The 18,599-nt window shown below is 47.9% G+C and overlaps 1 protein-coding gene across 2 annotated transcripts in view; it reads left to right on the forward strand.

The window, feature by feature from the left end:
- The first annotated feature begins 6,262 nt into the window (after nucleotides 1–6,262).
- The window catches only part of XIRP1 (xin actin binding repeat containing 1), a 34,670-nt gene continuing 22,333 nt past the window's right edge, over nucleotides 6,263–18,599 (forward strand). Inside the window, exons 1-5 of one of the 2 annotated variants that reach the window (XM_076331988.1) lie at nucleotides 6,263–6,341; nucleotides 7,715–7,860; nucleotides 9,130–9,184; nucleotides 10,576–10,986; nucleotides 12,344–12,425. In XM_076331988.1, the coding sequence (XP_076188103.1) occupies nucleotides 7,733–7,860; nucleotides 9,130–9,184; nucleotides 10,576–10,986; nucleotides 12,344–12,425 (676 nt within the window). In that variant the 5' untranslated portion in view covers nucleotides 6,263–6,341; nucleotides 7,715–7,732. Of the gene's footprint in view, nucleotides 6,342–7,714; nucleotides 7,861–9,129; nucleotides 9,185–10,575; nucleotides 10,987–12,343; nucleotides 12,426–18,599 lie in introns of those variants that run through there. The other variant, XM_076331989.1, reaches the window with a different exon arrangement.

Genomic DNA, 18,599 nt, shown 5'->3' on the forward strand with positions numbered 1-18,599 from the left:
ATGGGACAAGCAGAGTGCTCAGGGTGAGGAGAGTCACACAACTTCTAGTTGCATGGGCTTATTCATATTCAAAAATTAAAGGTAGCTCTAGTTCTCCCCTCCCTTCCTTCCTTCCTTCCTTCCTTCCTTCCTTCCTTCCTTTCTTTTTTCTTTCTTTCTTTCTCTTTCTTTCTTTCTTTCTTTCTTTTTCTTTCTTTCTTTCTCTTTCTTTCTCTTTCTTTCTCTTTCTTTCTTTCTTTCTTTCTTTTTCTTTCTTTCTTTCTCTTTCTTTCTTTCTTTCTTTCTCTTTCTTTCTCTTTCTTTCTTTCTTTCTTTTTCTTTCTTCCTTTTTCTTTCTTTCCTTCTTTTTCTTTCTTTCCTTCTTTCCTTCTTTCCTTCTTTCCTTCCTTCCTTCCTCTCTTCCTTTCTTCCTTTCTTTCTCTCTTCCTTTTTTCCTGTCTGTCTTTCTGTCTTTCTGTCTTTCTTTCCAGCTTTCATCCCACTCCAGCATTCATTTTTCACTCCACATAAATGGGCAGTTTCTCTTCTGCGATACATAAGTGAAATGAAGAGTTAGGGGATGTGGCTTGTACCCATAGAAAGGCATGGGAGAAATCAGGGGGATTTGGGGGATGGTCATTTGCCTTCGAGAGCAGCTTGGGAAAGCCTGGGGCATTGCTCCACAGGCATGGCTGCAGCAGTGTATCCTGCTCTGGGGGGGGAAACTCATGTCCCCCTCCCCAGCGTCAGCATGGGGGCCCCATGGTGCGGCCGGTCACATCACTAGGCCCAGGAGGGGCAAATTCAGCTCATGATTCCCCCAAATGGAGACAGCCATGGGGACAGGCACAGAATCCACCGGGGAACAGAGCACAGCATGTTTTAAGAAGCAGCATTTTAGGGAGATGAGTCATGTCCTAAAGGGGGGAGCTCACACCCCTGTGGTTAAGATGCACCACAAAATGCTGTGAGCATTGAGAGGAGCCCATTGAGGTGCAGCATCTGGCCATGGTGGAGATTACTTCAGGATGTTTCATGCAGAGGGGGATGCTGTGGTGTGTCATGGGGAGGCCGTCACCAGGTGTTGCTCGAGGACCACTCTGCTCCTTGGGGAGATGGTGGGTTGTGTCTGAGTGCAACCCCAAACCAGGAAACACAACCCTGCTGCTGTCCCTCAGCTTGGTCCCCTGCGTGTCACAAGACAGTCAACTCTGGGCAGCAGTTCAGGGTGTTTTCTACTCACAAACCCCATCAGGTCCTACAGGCTATGCCAGTGCTATTCTCAAAATCAGACCCTAAAACTCTAAACGAAGGCCATCAGAAGCCTTCTCTCCTTTTGAGTATGTTGGGCACAGTGTTTCATTTTCTTACAGTCCAGGGTGAACTTCACCTTCACACACCCTGCGGTGGTGGGTGAGCTTAGCTATGGCAACACTGATGTCCTGAGGGCCTCATCTTAACTCCACTGAAGTCCAAGATTTGCTGCATTTCATGCCAAGGCCTATGAGAAAACTGAGGCCAAGCAGGAGCTGGAGTTGACCTCTGATGTCCCCGCACCCTGAACCCTACAATCTTGGCCATCTCTGCAGCTCAACCTCCACCTGAACTTGCGACTGTGGAGTCTGAAAAACTTTAATATTTGGATCTTTTTCTTCCCTTAAGGAAGTCAAAGGTCATCCTACTTCTTGAAATCAAAATTGTCAAATATCCTGCCACGGTATTTCCAGCCGTCACAAAACCCAGCCACTACAGAGGTCTCCCAATAAAAGCCAGTCTCCCAAGCTTTCAACCCCAAACGAAAAAATCAGAAAAAAGACTTGGCAATCTGCAGCAGGGAGAATTCAAAGGGAGTGTGCATCCATGGAGGCTCTTGCAGCAGTTTTCCCACACTTGCCCCCACAGACCACGCGTTTGTGTTTCAGCACGCTGGGGTGAAACCGGAGCCCCACGGTCCTGGGGGGCACGGGCAGCCCAGGGCGAGCGCGCACGTGAGCTCCCTCCCCAGCACGTGTCGATGCCGTGGAAGCTCATTAAAATGGACTGAGCGATGCGCCAGCTGTAAATGCAAAGACAGGTCTTTTCAAATAAGTCCCATTAGTTCCACATGTGCGTTTCACAGATAATTTTTTGGTTACTTAATGTGAAACCAATAATTATGGAAATGACTGCGAGGATCCAGATACTCTCCACAAGAAAAAGAGGGAGAGGGGAGAGAAAGCAATACCAGAGACTTTGCAGGGATTTTTCCTCCCCTAATGCACCCATCCTTAGCGAACTGCTAGTGCAGAGCACTACCCAGCAGACCAAAGGAAAGAAATCGGCCCTGCCAGTATCAGCTCCCTGGAGCTGCACGGTGCCTTCAGCTACAGGATCAAACACTCGGTATGCAGCCACGTACACAACAAGCCACATGGGCAAGCAGCTCCCCTTACCCCCCAAAAATGGGGAGAACATGATGGGGAGAGCGCAAAATCTGGCTCTTCTCCACTGCTTGTAGCCAGTTTGCTGTAAATTCCCTGACAGGAGATCAAATCTGGAGGTGACACACATCACAACCAGCATTTTTCAGAAAATCTTTTATGCATCAATCTGTTTATAACAAATAGCAGATCTCTATTCACACCCAAATTGATTTGTTCCCTCTCGCGCTCGCTCGCACCCTGCACCATCCCACCATCCCCGCACACAGCCATCTGACAAGCAGGACACAAACGCGCATGCAGCAAAGCAACACAGGCTGGGCACATGGGGGGGAAAGAAAGAGGAACGCGCACATTTTTAGTGGGAATACAGCTATCAAAACAACATTATACAACTGCAAAAAAAAGAAGAAAAAAATAATAGAGGTGGTTATGTAAACCGCTGTCCCTGTCTGGTCAGCACAAATCTCGTGTGGGCTTAGGTCAGTCCATTTGACACAGCTAGAAATAATTGTCTATGTTAACCATTAGTAGCTCCCAGTTCAAAGTTCCCCGCTAGCTGCCTCTGTGCCCTGCCTGTACTCCCTCTGCCTGTTTCACGTGGCTGCCTGCCTGCTGCCTACCACCCCAGCAAGGTGCAGGCAGCGTTGCCCACCCCTGCCCATGTCTGTGCTGGAGAGCTCAGCGCCTCAGGAGGGGATGAGGCACCAAACCACAGCTTCCAGCCTGGATGCCCTGCTCTGCCCCGGCCGGCCAAACCAAGTGCCCTCAGTGTCCCCACGGGGTGTCTGACCATAGCAAACGAAAACAAAAAGCAGACCTTATTGTTCCTAGTGTGGTGGTCAGGAGGTGTCCTGGGCAGGCAATAAAGCCTCGTAGTGCCTGAAATAAAATTCCAGCCCCTACCCTGGAGAAGGCCTGTGTTGCAATCACAGGACAAGGAAGGGTGGATGGTTATAACAGGTAGAGTTGTGACCCTACAGAGGAACATGACAGTGGCATCACTTTGCTGCCCAGTATCATTGAAGCATCTGGAGGACTTTCTAGCTCCCTTCTCATTTTCTGCAGGCAAATTCCCATTGCTTGAGGGAAAAGGGTGTGACTTGGCCGTTTATTACAATGAGGAAAGAAAGTGCAGCCTGGCTTCTTAAAACCTCTCGGCTATCTTCTCTCCCAGGGTGAGACCCTATAGATGGTCCTTGGGATGGAGGCACACATAAGTAACATGGTTGTTTCCACCTTTCTGCAGGAAACAGAGGAGGTATTTGTGGCTGACTGCTCTTTCTAGCTTGGGGTACTAGGCCACCACATTTTATTTAGAGTTAAGGATATCTGGAAAGGCCCTTCCAGGAGCACAGTCAGTGCTGAGCTCTTTGCTCCCCTTGGAGAACAGAGCAGAGCAGCCAAAAGAAACTCTGTGTCCCAAACAGGGCAAGGGTTGCTTGGGCTGGTGACTGGAAAGAGCATTCGGGGTCCACAGAGGAACATGAACAGAAGGGTCCTCACAGCACCTCTTTACCCCATCTCCTCCACCTGGGGAAACTGCTGAAGCTCAGAAATCATGTCCCATCAAAGCTCCCAGTTTCTACAAGAGACCTCTTCCAACTTCTCACAATGCAAGAGGCAAACCCCAAGAGTCTTCAAGAGTAATGATTTCCCTTCCTTGGTTGTGGGAGGAAAAGGTGTTTTGGGGACTGGTACATTCAGTCCCTCCATCCTCTAACTAGTCCCCCACTGCCATGATTTGGTACCTGGAGGCAAGTCAACCTGATTCAGGCACTTTTCTGTGCAAACAAGTGGAGCTACTTACAGCAGCATGAAAATAATGCAACGAGAGGAGAAGCAGGGAATAGGACTTGGGGGATTTTGTCCTGGAAAGCAGGGACTAAGGGAGGGAAAAAGGGGCAGCTCAGCAGTGTGCAGGTGTGCATAGCTCTAACTCAGCAGACATTGCTCCCTCTCCGGACTGGGACCCACCTCTTCTTCTCAGCTCACAGAAACTTCTCGGCATGAACAATTCATTCCCATCTTGCCACAGGCGCTTGCCAACAGAGCAAACCCAGTGCACCGCTAATAGCGAAGGCTAAAATCACTGTGACCTGAGCAAGGCCCCCAGCAGAGACTGTAGCTGAAGAATCAGCCTAAGGCACTGTAATCCTGGCAAGAACAGTTTCAAAACACACTTTATCTAGTAAGTGTGCCTTGGAGCTATGCGGAGAATTGTGTCCGTGCAGCCTTTTTATGGAGAGAGGAACAGGATAGCAGTAGTCCCCGAAATAATTCCCAGGTCTTTTAGCAGCCTCTATTACTCACTATTGGATGGATTGCAATGTTCATTGTTTCATTCTGTCAGCCATATCCTTCTCCTCTAAATTAAATAACTAACAAGGAAACATCCCAGCTTCAGAACCTTGTTCTGCCCATGCAACCAAAATCCTTCTAGCTTCCATCAGACTTGTCTTTTGATATCCCAGCAGCTACTAAAGTCACTGGTATTTTCCCATTATGGTGCAGGGCATCCTACAAAATCCTCCAAGAACTGAATCTTGTTCAGTGAGAAACATCCAGCAGGTCAGAGAGACCCTGGGAGCACAGGAGAAGGGTGAAGGGTTCAAGTCTGGCACAAATCTGAGTGTGTACAAAGCCAGGGCTATGCTCTAGGCTGGTCCTTAGGCACTGCTGCAATGAGCATGAGAAGAGTCTACCGTATGAAATCAGACTCACTGTACCCACAGGACAGGGAATTAAAATCATTAATGTTTCTCAGTTGTTTTTAGGTGCTGGAATAAAAGCTTGATAAAGAGTTTTTGTTTCAGTAAGAGTTGAATCAGAACATATGGAGTAGTGCAAGTTATTATTTTATAAAGTAATGACAGGGACAGCCAGTTTGTTTATCCGGATCTCTGCTTTGCCCTAACTCACTCGCTCCTCGTGTCAAAGGTTTCTTGCTTGGCTTAGGCATTTCTAGGTAAATGATTTTCCAGCTTTTGATGTCAAATGCAGCCCTTCTTGTTCATTATAAACCAACACGCTGTTATCTGCTCTTATTCGTGCACTGGCTTTGTTGCTTGGTCAACTTTCCAGCATGCGCAGAATAAATCCCCAAAAAGAACTTCATAGAAACCCAGTTATTGTTAGGTGCAAAAGCAGCTGTTTGTGGCCGTGATGCTTTTTGAGAGGGCTAAGAGATTACCTTTGCCAAACTCTGACTTTAATCAGACTTAGACGTTGCCTAAATTGGATCCCCACCGACAGTCCTGCCCTTTCTCGCCCTTAATAGTGAAGTATTTCAATTTATTTCATCTGCACCCTGCCTCCTTTAAGGCCTGGCCCACCTTTCATTTTTGCCAGGAGGAGCAGTGTATTCCCTAGAGCTGTTAGCACCCCGCGGAGACGCTGTCTCCTGCAGCTCATGCAAAACCTCCCCGGCGAAGCCACAGCCACAGGGGACCACAAGCTGAGCTGAAAAAGCTCGCTGATTTGGAAGATGAATATATGACCTGTGCCAGAAGCACCCATTTAAAAATCCCCATGCAGAGAAGCTCATTTCTGCTCCACTTGGGACAAGGTGGGGAGATGGATTCCAGCAGATTTCCACCTAAATCAGGATCTAGCTTTGGGTCTGGATGGCTATTGGTGCCCCAGCTGGGATCTGAATTTACCCGGTGTTCATATGGGGAAGAATGAGACCGCAATAATTGGCGACAGGCTGAGAGGAGCAGGGAGGAGGCTTCATCTCCTCTGCTCTTCAGTGCCAGCTCTCCAATTCACGCCATCCCCATTCCCACATCAGCTTTTAATATTTAATCGCAGCTTTGCCAGGGGACTTTGCCTCCTGTCTGGTAAAGAAGGGGGAGAGGAAGGAGTCAGAAGCGTGGTACTGAAGAGCCCCGAGGAGACTATCAAATGGCAGATCTTGGGTGGAGGAAAGCGCTCTAGCATGTAAGTGATTTTACACAAAAACCCTCCCAGATCACAGAAGATGGAATGAATTAATATCAGAAAAATCTTGTAAACCCTTAGCAACTGGGGGATGCTGTGCTGATTGTGGGAACTGTTCAGGGTGGGCTGAGAAGAGTATTTCCATCAACTGCCTGTACTGTATTTAAGGAAAAGGGGGGATATAAATGGAAAATCAGGGAACACTTCCCTCCTAACAGGCTCATTCTGCCACAGAGTAAATCCCTCGAGGGCTCTTCACCTGGAATTGCTTAATGTTAGACACCACCGCAAAAATGGGAAACAATCCCTGGACTGTGGGAGGTGGGAGCCTGTAATCTAAAAAATCTGTCTCTTCTCTAACATCATGGGAAATGACCTGGAAAACAAAAAAAAGGACATTTCTAAAGCAACTGGTGAGAAATATATCTCCGTCCCTTTGGTCTTGATTTCAGATGTCTTAGGCATGAAAGGGGAGGCAGAGATTCATAAACTGCTGACTGACAACCCTATCTCCCAGAAAATCTGCCCCCCTTGAGTGCATCTGGAGGCAGACACCCAAACATGGGTGGACAATGGCTCTGGGCACAGCCCAACACTCAGGCCAGTGCAACAGAAATCGCTTATGAAACGTATTTTGCAAGCAGCATGGCTTTTAAAACAAGTACTTTCAAAATCTAAATACAAGCATCTAATAATCCCATAGTTCAAATGTCTGCATCAGTAATTAAAAAGCAATTACATATAACTTGTAGGTCCCTAGAGCTCTGTCTAAATTCAGCAAATGAACCCCAGATGACCTAATGTACTTCCAAGTGTCAGATCAGTCACTGCAAATCCAATGCCTGAGACTTCTGCTGTGCATTTCTGAAGCCTGGAAAACAAAAACATTTTTGGCAGAAGAGGCCAAGAGGTGCTTAGTTCTCCAGTTACTGCCTGAATTCAGAGCTGGTTCAGGTCTATGCAACATTGGAAACATAAAAAAATTTTGACCAATGACGCATATGCAAAATTTCCATCAAATAATTTTTAAATTATTTAAAGCTAATTCTTCTTCAGATTCTTTCCCTCTCCCTGTCACAGAGATGAACTGGGTGATCTAAAAGAATGAGAAAAGTGGTAGGCAGAGGTGGAAAAGACCCATTCCCTGCATTAGGAGTAATTTAATTTAAATTGTGTCTTCTTTAACCCTATTTTATTTTTTCAAAAGTGAATTTACGTGATGAGGTTTGCAGATGTATCAGTGAAGGCAGCACTTGTTCCACAGCCCTTTACTGATGCACCGGTCCCCTGAGTGGAGATGGATGCACTAATTGTTGGCGTCTTTTCCCTGGATCTTCACATCCAGCACCGTAACCTTTGCTCTCTTGCTCCAGTGCCAGCAGACGGAGAACATGGAAAAAGCTGAGAAGCTGGGGCCAGCTCAGCCCTTTCCTTTTCTGTGCCATTCTCCAAGGAGCAGTCCAGAGCGCAGAGCAGTTCCTCTGAGAAAATCTGTGTCCGTCTCTGAACTGGTTGCCTGGTGGGTGGTTAATCTACATTTCACCTTAGATCTGGGGGGGTTCCAGGGTGGACTCTCCCTCTCCCACCTCCATAATAAACAAATCTCACTCAGATAAGGTCTTTCCCAAACACAGCATCCCAGTGTGTCAGGTCTCAAGCTAGAGGCAAGTACTTTTCTGCCATAAGTGCGCTTAGCCATTATATATTACTAATGCATTATTTAGTCTTGGAAGAGCAGTCCTGATTTAAAAGCCAAATCCACTCAACAAACTTCCCCAAATACAATGACACAGAGGAATCTGCCCTCGACCCCAATGACTGGAGCGTTCCCAGATGGAAAATTAAAGCTTTTAATCTTGATAGTCTCTAAGGTGCCACGAGGGAAACCAGCAAATGCAGGAGAGATGAGCTGCTGGGGATAGAAGAAGGGTATGGGCATCTCATCCCCTCCTGGTTTCTCTCAACTGTTTCTAGCCAAAATGCTCCAGGGAGAGTCACATTTCAACCCAAGCCCTTTAAGGGCTAATTTCTTTTCTGGTTGCAACCCATAACTGAGATCAGACCACAATGCTGCCAACAGTGAGACAAATAAGATTAGCAACAGAACCCAAAGTACATCTCCCTCAACATAAGAGTGACAGAGCAGCTGCCAAGACTGCCTCTTGAACTTCCCCTTGGGACAGTTTAGTTCCGAATATCCCAAACTTGGTCAGTTTTCATTGTAAATAGTCATCTATCTGACAGGGTCTTTGGAGAAAGCTGAAAGTACACTCCCCACAGCAAGGAAGAGAAGGAAGGTGGTTTCTTCTGCAAAGGTCTCACTCATCACTGGTGTTACATTAGGTCAGGTAGTGACTTGATAAATCCCTTTACATTAGGTTAAAGCTGAATAAATAAACAATATGTTGACCTTCTGGAAAGCCTGACTTCAGCTGCAAGCCACGTATCAGCAAAGCGCAATAATACACCGCTTTCAGCCAATATAACCCCCAGCACATCCTCCACCAGTGGGGAGACAGGGTCCTCCAGGGACATGTCTGCACGGAGCTTGGGAGGAGAGGGCTCACGCTGGATCTAGTTGCACTGCACTGAACTAATCTATTAGACCTAAAAGCAGTCCTCTTTGGGGGATTTTTCACGTCTCTCACTCTTCAAGATTGCTTTTGAAATCTGTTGGGTTTGATATTTTCCAGCGGGTAGGGGAAGGCAGAAAGAGCCTGTCTACTACATGGAAAAATACATTCAGTCTAAAAAGGGATTGAGGTGCCATCTCCTGTCTTCTCTGCAGGTACCAAAGCATCCTGGACTGTGAAAGCAGCATGTCAAAGCAAGAACATCCCAAGGTGAGAGCCAAAGGCTCAGACTAGGTGGGACAGAGCACATCCTAACAACATAATGCTCCAGTTCTTGGCAATGAAAGGCAAACAAAAACCTAGCATTTTTTGCAATATCTGGTGCTGTTCTGAGGACATCTCAGGGCAGGTCAGATCCAATTCCCTTTTAGTATGTACAGATGGACTGACACATATAAGATGCTCCAGGATGGGACGAAAGCTTCATATATAACATTCAGATTGCTCTGGAGTGACTAGATTGTAGGGGGTAGAGCCTAATGGAAGACCATCAAGAGATGTAGGACCTGGCAGAGGATTTAGCACTGGTTAGGAAGTGAGGGAAGGATCTAGCCTGAGGCAAAGACTCAGGAAGTCATTAAGGCACCCAGACAGCCACACTGGTCTGACAGATATGACACTGAGGCATCTCTGCCCTTCTGCACCAGTAGCTGGAGGCTTTGGGGGTTACCCCATGTATCTCAAATTTCTGTCATTCTACCCTAGGGTGCAGATATCACTTTCTTGGCACTTTTGACTGTAATGGGACTTAGACATCAAGTTCACGAGTAGATTTTGCTCACAGCTACATTTAGATGTCTACATTTCAGCATCTTAAACTGAATTCCACCCTAACTAGAAGCTGTGACTACTATTCTCACATCATGGCAAAGGTGCACCTCCCACCTACCAGTGTCCCTTATATCATATTTTGATTGCAAACTCATTGGCATAAGGTGCAGTTCTCGGCTCTGTATTTGCCTGTTGGGTCCTGCTTAGTGATAAGGGCCTCTTACAACCTGGAATAACAATGATAAAATCACACACTGGAAGCCAGATACTCTGGACTTCATCCAATTTCCCTGCTGAGGACAGGGTTGATTCCCACTGACCAGAGAAAGCTGAATTGCACCTCATTAAAAAAAGGCAGAATCTGAAAATTTTTATTTCCAGTCAAGGTTTTTAACATGAAACTGGAGGTTTCCTATGAAATGATAGAGAGGGGGATTTCCTGACTGTTTGGAAACACAATGTCCTAGAGGAAGAGGATGGAGATGGGGATAAGACAACGATCCAAAAGTGAAGACAACCAGTGGTCATATTTTTTCTACTCCAAGGCTTCCTTGCATGACCATGTACAAATCAGGAAGTTTCACTGGAAACAGGCAAGACAGAAACTTCTCCCACACTTCAAAAAGGGCTATAATGTGTTTAGATCGTGTCCCTGACATTTACTCCAGAGACCACAGAGCAGACAGTGATGGGACACTCTTTCATCCCAAAAAGTTAGAAGGTCAACAGATGTGATGCTTGGAGTAAAAGAGCGGGAAATAAAAATTTCAGAAGATTTATTATTGAAGTTATATATGAGTCTATTTTTATGCTTGTTTGGGTTTTTTTAGCTCATGGAGAGAAGATATCTATCACAAACTAATGTCAGTCCAATGGGGAAAAAACATGCCTTATCTCAAAGCCATCCCAGTGACATGTGCTTGAGCAAGTCCATGGAGAATCTTCCCATCCCTAACATCAGTGCCCCAGCAAGGAATCTCAGAGGACTCCTGGCCAGCTTTGACACTCCTAAAACCACTCCACGGTGTAAGAGTTTACATTTTGCTCCACTCAGGACACCGTCTCCCAATGGCATTTTGAGGAAGAGGGAGACTGATGCCAGAATCATGACAACAATCCAACCCCTGAGCATGGAGACCAAACCCCATAAAGACCCATCCTTCCCTTCCTCTCTTCAGAGCATCCAGAGGAAGGCACAATGGAGTCCTGCCACCATCAAATGGAAGGAGTGTCCTGCAAAGGTCAGTAGGTGCTCTTCTTCAAAAGCTCCTGGAAATTTATTTTCTTTGGGTGTCCAGAATCATCCTTATAAGTGGTTGGGCTTCATGGTGGTGCTTCGTCATCCACTGATGCCAGTCCCTGGGCATGGGGCTTCCCTGTGGAAGCCTAACCTTCCATGGTTAGCGAAGGAGGAGCAGGTTTACAGGGGAGCCATGTTGTGACATCAGAGCTACCATCAGGATAAAGCTTGCTCCGAGATGTGGGGAGGGTGAGCAACAGAGCCTACCACAGAAAACCCCTTGGCACATCACCTCCCTGCGGCATGGAGGCCACCTCTCTTTCTGTATTATTAAACGCTGGCAGACACACCACCAGACCCTCAAACACATGCTGTGTCTCCCTCGGGCCAGGTTCTGCAATGCCACAGCGTCCAATGGAAAAGGGGTACCATGTGCTGTGACAAGCAAAAGAAAGACCTGAGTCTGCTATTAAATACTAAAGCACCAAAGGAGCTGGAAATGGAAGTTAGTGCCAGTTCATGCAAGCAGCTAACGATGCCTGGAGCCAGGCAACGTCGACAAGCAAGGACAAATTCATAATATCACCTATGGCTTAAACTTGCTTCCAGCCCTGTTACTCTCTTCTCAATCCAGACACCCATCTTTCTCTCTGTGGTCCCACATAGTTTATCTCTAATCCTATCCAGCTCTGGGCGATTTAATGTTATCAGGGCCACAGGTCATATGTTCAACAAACTATTCCTTGCTATCATCCTTTTCCTGGAGAGAAAGGAGTTGGTAGGAATGGACAGCCTAGATTGGAGAGAGAGCTACGTCAAGGAAACAAGAGAGTCCCATGAAGTCATTATGACCTGGAATATTAATTATGGATGAGATTCTGTCTGAAATGGTCATGTACATCTCACCACTGTACAATATAACCCCATTGATTACTGTTCCACAAGAGGGACTGGTCCCTTCACTGGGTAAAGCAAAGGGCAACACCAATCATTACTGGCTTTGAGACATGAAAATCATTGTCGAAGCAGGTAAAGGAAATGGATGGATAAACCCGACCCAGAAATGGTTGCCTCAAAAATGAGGATAGGTAGAGAAAAGACCATTTAGCTCTGGAAATAGATGGGGGCCCAAAAAGCTGTGAAGTACTTTCCTTGGAGAGAATAGAGCAAAGCCAAGCCTGGGTCAGGTCTACAGGAGAAAAGTCCAAACCACACACAATACATGGAGGCAATGTCAGGGCCACATTTGCCTCTGGAAAGCCTCTGGTGCAGTCGCCTTCCTCACACTGGGGCTTTGTGCAGTTCCTCTCCTCTATTTATTGGAATTTACCTGTTTCCCCACTGTCTTTCCCACATAGGAAGGGAAGCTGTCCCGCAACAAGCAGGCGATCATCTCCTCGGTGCCAGATACAGCCGATGACTCAGCCACCAGCAGAAGCTGTGAGTTGGATTTATTTTGTTTACCAGTCATCATTGCTACTCTACTGCCAGGTCTATAGCTGCAACTGGGAAGGGTCTACTTGATCCTTGTGCAAAGTTGTATTTCCCATGTAATCCCATAGCAGAGACTGACCGGGCAATTCCAGCTGGGGACCGTGTGGGTACTGCCAGGACTGGCCATGCAGGAGTGTGGCCAAGGATAGGGAGTGCAGAGAGCAGATGACCCCACGACTGCAGCCGTACCCCTTCCAGCCTTGATAGGTCCCATTGCATGGAGCTGGCAAATCCCAACACAGCTGGGATCTGGGCCAGTGGTGAGTCTACAGAACCACACTGACTCTCCCTGTGCTGTTATCCCAGCATTTAAAAATAGCTGGTACTAAATACCAAGCCAGAACTACGTCCGTGTTTAGTTTGGGATGAGTAATATCTCCCCGCACCTCAGTCTTGAGGATAGGAAAAGGGAGAGGTTCCTTTGTACCTAACTAAGGAGTCTTGGCTGGGCTCCTTTTTGGATTTGGCAGCAGTGGTGTATCAGACACAGTCATCCTTGGCTTAAGATAGGACATGTAAGTGATCCCTAACGTTATGATATCATCGGGACTGAAGCAGGTCAGGGATATTTCAAGGCAAGAGGCATCTGTGAACAGTAAGAGATCCAAGCTGAAGCTTTGCATGGGAAAGGGTTCAATTTTACCAAAACTCACTGTCAGGAAGGTTTTGTAGATTTGGGGCAGAAAGAAACAACTCTCCAGCAATCCCATCACGAGCGGATTTGAGACCAGGGGGACCATCTACCTGCTTTGGGCCTGGATCAGAAATCTAGGCACCCCATATCCCATCTATCCAGGGTTTGTTCTCTTTACTTTCTATTTCTTCCTTTTCTTTTACACAAGAGGAAAAAAATCACATGCTGCCTGGATTTGAGACACTGTATTTAATTAGCCAGCTGCATGGGAAAAGAAGTCTGTTACATGAGCACACAGACAAATGAAGGAGCTGAAGTTTCCACAGCATTGCTGGGATTTTTTTTTTAATATCAAAGCACATGAAGTCACCATAGTATCTTGCTAAACATGATCACAGTGTTAGCTGCAGTGTGCCTTTTACAGCACGAGGAACATCTTTTCCTCTGGCTGGTGTTTGATGAATCATGGTCTATCTTAGAGCCTTACAACGCTCTCCAGCCCCTGACTCAAAGGCCTTGCAATAGCAAAGACTTCATGTCATCTCCAGCACGGCTTCTTTGGTAGAACTAGGGTTCATATGGTGTGGGGTCCTTCTAGGGAGGCAATTGCAGCCAGGGAGCTGGGAATATGAGAGCTACCTCTGATGTAGGTGCTGGATTTGCTCAGAGACAGGAGTTGTAATGCTTCCTAAAAAAGCCCATGAACCAGCTGTCCCATATCTCTTCTGGGACAAGACACGTCCGGGACTATACCTGTGCTGTGCTTCGTCATTCCCATGAAGCGAGAGAGGCATCAGTGCTCCATGTACCCCAGCGGTGACCAGGGCAGGTCTTCTACAGGACCCTCCTCACCATCACCCAGGGACTGCCCCATAGACCTTCCCCAGGACTGAGGAGGGGACACCCAGCCAATGCAGTGGCCTGGGATGAGGAAGGCAGAGTGTTGCATGGTTTGAAGCCACACAATGTTGTAAGGTTAAGCACAGAGCACGGTTCTCAGGTCTGGGACACTGTCATATGGAAGACAACAGCTTGGCAGTGTTCAAGATAGCCCTGCTGACTGGCATTTGGCTTATCAGCAAACACATGTCCATGCAACAGTTCAGAGGTGAATAACTACACATGAAGTCAAAGCACCGGTTGCTGTACCTCCTTCCAGACACGGCATAGTCACCTCTGAGACACTGCTGGAGTCCTGAGCATTGCTCGAAGGGGAAGGTTGCTACACCCCTTAGAAAAGCCCATTCCCAGGCAGCTAAACCAGCCGGGCTACATCCCCAGCCACGCTGACAATATCAGATGATCCGCAGGAAGCTGCCGCCAAAGACGTCACCAAGTAACTAATTAAAGAGGTCCAAGCAGCTACAGTTAGCAGTAATGAGATTAAACTGAGCAGTGGAAGACTTACACAATAGAACAAAATACTTCCTAGGAAGGAAGATGGTAAATCAAGGAACCATTTTCCCCAAAGGGAAATAGTTGAAAGCTTGAGTCCTTTAATATTAAAAAGGAGAAGGCATTAGCTAATTTGCTGCAGGTAGAGTCTCCTAAGTACTCTGGGTTTAAAAATTAACAACTTCTAGATGAATTTTGGCAATGAGAGAGGAAAATCATGGCCAAGAAAGAGAAAAGAGGGGCAGGCATGCCGTTCCCCCAGCTCACACACTTACATATGCTTGTGCATGTATGTATTAATATAGCTCCATTATTCAGTGCTTTCAGCTGAAGGGCACACGAGGATGTTACCTCAGTGCAGAGCAAAGACGAAATGGGAGCCTGACGTGACTGCAAATTACAGAGCATCCAGACAGCCTCCAAAATGCATTTAAGTCCCTCCTCCCCCTTTCCCTTTCTATTCTGTATTCATTTCAACCTCTATCCATGGGGAATTTTCAAAGCAAGGAGAGGAGGTGAAGGAGAGGGCAGAAAACAGTGGGCTCCCCCATCCTGCGTGCAGGGAGACCGAGGTTTGGTTGCAACGCCTGCTTGGCAGAGGATGTTTTTTCCCCTCCTCACTGTAGCACCTGCACTTTCTCCTGCAAGGGGGTGCGGTGCCATCTAGCGACAATGAAACTGTCCCACTTCGGTCCCAAAATTTGTCTCCGCAAGGATGCTGCTGCACAGCAGCCGCCGGACACCGTGTCCCAGCCCCAGCGGTGGAAGGAGGCTGTCGCGCTCCATCTCTCCATGACCTGGGGATTTGCAGCCAGCATCTCCCCTTCTGCAGCACACCGTTCAGCAGACGGGTTTGGGAGAACATCACTAGTGAACTGGAAAGATCTGAAAGGCCGGGGAAAAATGCTGATTTAAGACAAAAGGCTGTGCTTGTGCTACAGACCGCTCTGAGTTCAAGGAAGCGCTGGCACTTGCAATGATAGAGGCTCCTGCAGTCAAAATAACCCTTAAAAGCTCATTTCCCTTTCAGCAGTTGCTTTTCATGAGCATGACAAGTGGGAGTTGAATGTCAGGACTCCTGTAAGTGGCCAATCTGTCCAGCTCTAAGCTCTTTGTGCCTCTGCGACTCAGCCAGGAGGGAAACTTGGAGTGTTTAAGTATGAGATCCATCTGCTCCCCTGACTAGAGCACCCCACATCACAGAATAAGGGGGCAGAAGCAGCTGCCATCCATCCCCTTTCACCTCTCCCAACCCCTGTGACAGCTGGTCGGGGATGCTGGGATCCCAGGCACCTTTTTTGGGGGGTGCCATGGGAGCATGCAGCAGTTCCCAGGTGGTCGCAGAGGACAGGGGAGCAGTCAGCCTCCACTTACGCCTGGCCGAGCTCTGCCAGCAGCTGGGCTGGCAGCAGCAATCAAAACAGACAGGGTAGTCCCGTCTAGTTGCCTTTTCCCGCGAGCCCTAGTCTGTGCTCTCACCTGATCTAACCTAAAGAGCTTTTCCCCTGCTGAACCCCTGCTGCCCTCTTCTCTCGCCTCCCAGCAGGAGCCACCCCGTCTCAGTCGAGGGCTCAGGGCTGCTCCAGACCCCTGTGACCCCGGGCTGCTGATCTCCCTCTATCACACTCTCAGTGCCTCTCAGAAAGGCCCAGTGCCACACTGACCATATTTCTTTCATTTCCTGCTTTCTAATTAGTTGTTATCTTCCAGACAGGAGGAGAAAACCCTTCCCCAGGAGCTGTGCAGAGAGAGCTGTCAGGTAGCTCAGATCTTGCAGGCTTGCAGGAGAGTGCTTGCAGGGGCAGTTGGCAGGGGCACTGATGGGGCGACACGCGTGGAAGTTACAATCCGTAGCAGACCAGGTTCTCCACCTAGGGATGGACAGAGAGACAGCAGGAGAATGAACAGACAGCCATGCGTGCACACAGACCACCACCCCTGTATACGTATGTTGTATATTGCAGCTAGACAGAGAGACGGGCAAATATATGTTGCAGATGAAGAGAGAGCTCCACGTAAACATATGCAGGCACCCTGTGTGTTCCTGCTGGGCACATGCACACCACAAGGACACACACGCACACCCGTCATGAGCTGCTGACTGAGCCGATATGCTCTGCCCTTCACCTCCTGCCTTTATGTCCCTCCACTCATATGGAATAAATAAGACACCTCTGTCCCCAGCCTACCGCTGTGTTTGCTGACACCCCTGCCACCCACTTCATGCTACCTGAGCGGGTGCGTGTTTGCTGACAGCCCCTGCCATCCCCAGCCCTCTGACTCCCAGCCTGGCTGGTGATCAAAGACCTGCCTACCACCCTCCTAACGACATCCCTCGCTTTCCTGCTCCACATCATGGGGTACACTCAGCAGGGGCCACTTGGCTGCTTAGTGCTGCCTCGCTCACAGCAATCACTCACGATGTACGGTCTCCTCCTCAGCACGCAGCAGTAAAAAGGGTGGCTGTATTTCCCCCCATCCCCAAGATGGCTAAATTTCAGCCTATCCTAATTTAGCTCTTTTCTCTGATCCTCATTTATTGAAGGAAGCAACAAAGAAAGCAGACACCACTTCAGAGGGAGGGGTAATGTTCTTCCTAGGCACCAGGCTTAACACAGACAGCAGGGGACTGGTAATCCGTAGCCTTGCAGGATGTTTAAAGAAACTGGGCTATGGTAGGGAGGAGCCAGGCCCTTCCAGAAGCCTCAGTGAAAACAGATGGTCGTCTGGAGCTGGATGTGATGTGATTGATGTGATGTGATGTAATGTGATGTGATGTGATGTGATGCGATGTGATGTTGGTGAGGAAACCTCATCGCACGCTGAACTGCAGCCTGGTTGATATGCAGCATCCTCTGCAGAGACTGATACCTGCGGACCTATAGGGGAAAAAGAGGGGCAGCAGCCACTCCAAACACTCCTGTAAAACTCCAGCAAAGGTATTGAGGAGGAGGGAACCAAAAAACTTAAACAACTCAAACCAGAAAATCATCAGTGATGAGTTGCTTGGCCCTTTGGAGCAAAGAGCACGGAGTCCCTTTAGGGACCAGGGTCACACTTCAACTACGCAGCACAACTCTGTTGAGATCTTTATGTGACCAATGAGCCCGGCAGAAATGGAGATGTCCCTGTGCTACATGCTGTACAAACACACCACAGAGAAAGGCTAAGACAGCTCTGTGCTGGCAGATAAAACAGATATGATTGTTGCCCCAAGACCATCTAGTCCAGCACAGCTCACCTCCATGCATCTCTCTCCCCCATTGCTGCAGTCCCATGTTGTCTGGCATTGGGTGCTGTGAGCCCTGGGCATGGCCTGGGAGGGTACAAGCAGGGTGGGACTGAGCATGGGTCTCTTGTGGCTCTCGCCCTGTGTTTTGTGATCCTAAACACCTCTGAGTGAGTGTTTTATCTCAGGTGATGGTGACTTCTGGTACTGGCATAGCCAACCTACAACTCCTTTCATCGCCACGTGGTGATTTATTCAAGCCTATGCTCTCTAAAGGTGTCAGAAAAGTAAATCAAAGAGAAAGCAGCTGGACCCAGTTCAAACATTACTGGGTTCCTCAGGCGTATCACTTTCCCAGCCTGGTAAAGATGGACTGTTAAAGTAGGCCCCAGAGCCATTGGTTATGTTTGTATTTGTAAATCATCATGGCCAGACCTAGCTCTGGCACACAGTTGTGCCCACCATTAATATGATAAAAATAGCTCCCATTGCCCAGCTGAGCTTTGAGGACGTCAAGAGCCCTCCGGGGCCGAGTGCTCTATTGTTATCCCTCTCCAAACACCGCCCAGAACACCTCCCTGCAGCACCGCATTGCTAATGGAAGGACTGCAAGGATGGGGATGATTCCCAGCTGACCATAAAGCAGATAGCTCGATCCTCCTTCTTGGCATACACACTTCCCCTCACTTTCCTAAAATTTTTTTTTTTTTTCTTTCTTGGTTCTAAAATATTGGAACTGATGAGGAAATAGGGAACCAGAAAATGTAGTTAATACCTGTCACCTTCCCAGCTTTTCCCTTAAAACTTTGGCTGTGGTTGGAGGCAAAGGGAGCCTGGCCGTGCAGATCACAGCCCGAGGACA

Source organism: Aptenodytes patagonicus, chromosome 2 (assembly GCF_965638725.1).
Source record: "Aptenodytes patagonicus chromosome 2, bAptPat1.pri.cur, whole genome shotgun sequence".
Lineage (NCBI taxonomy): Eukaryota > Metazoa > Chordata > Aves > Sphenisciformes > Spheniscidae > Aptenodytes > Aptenodytes patagonicus.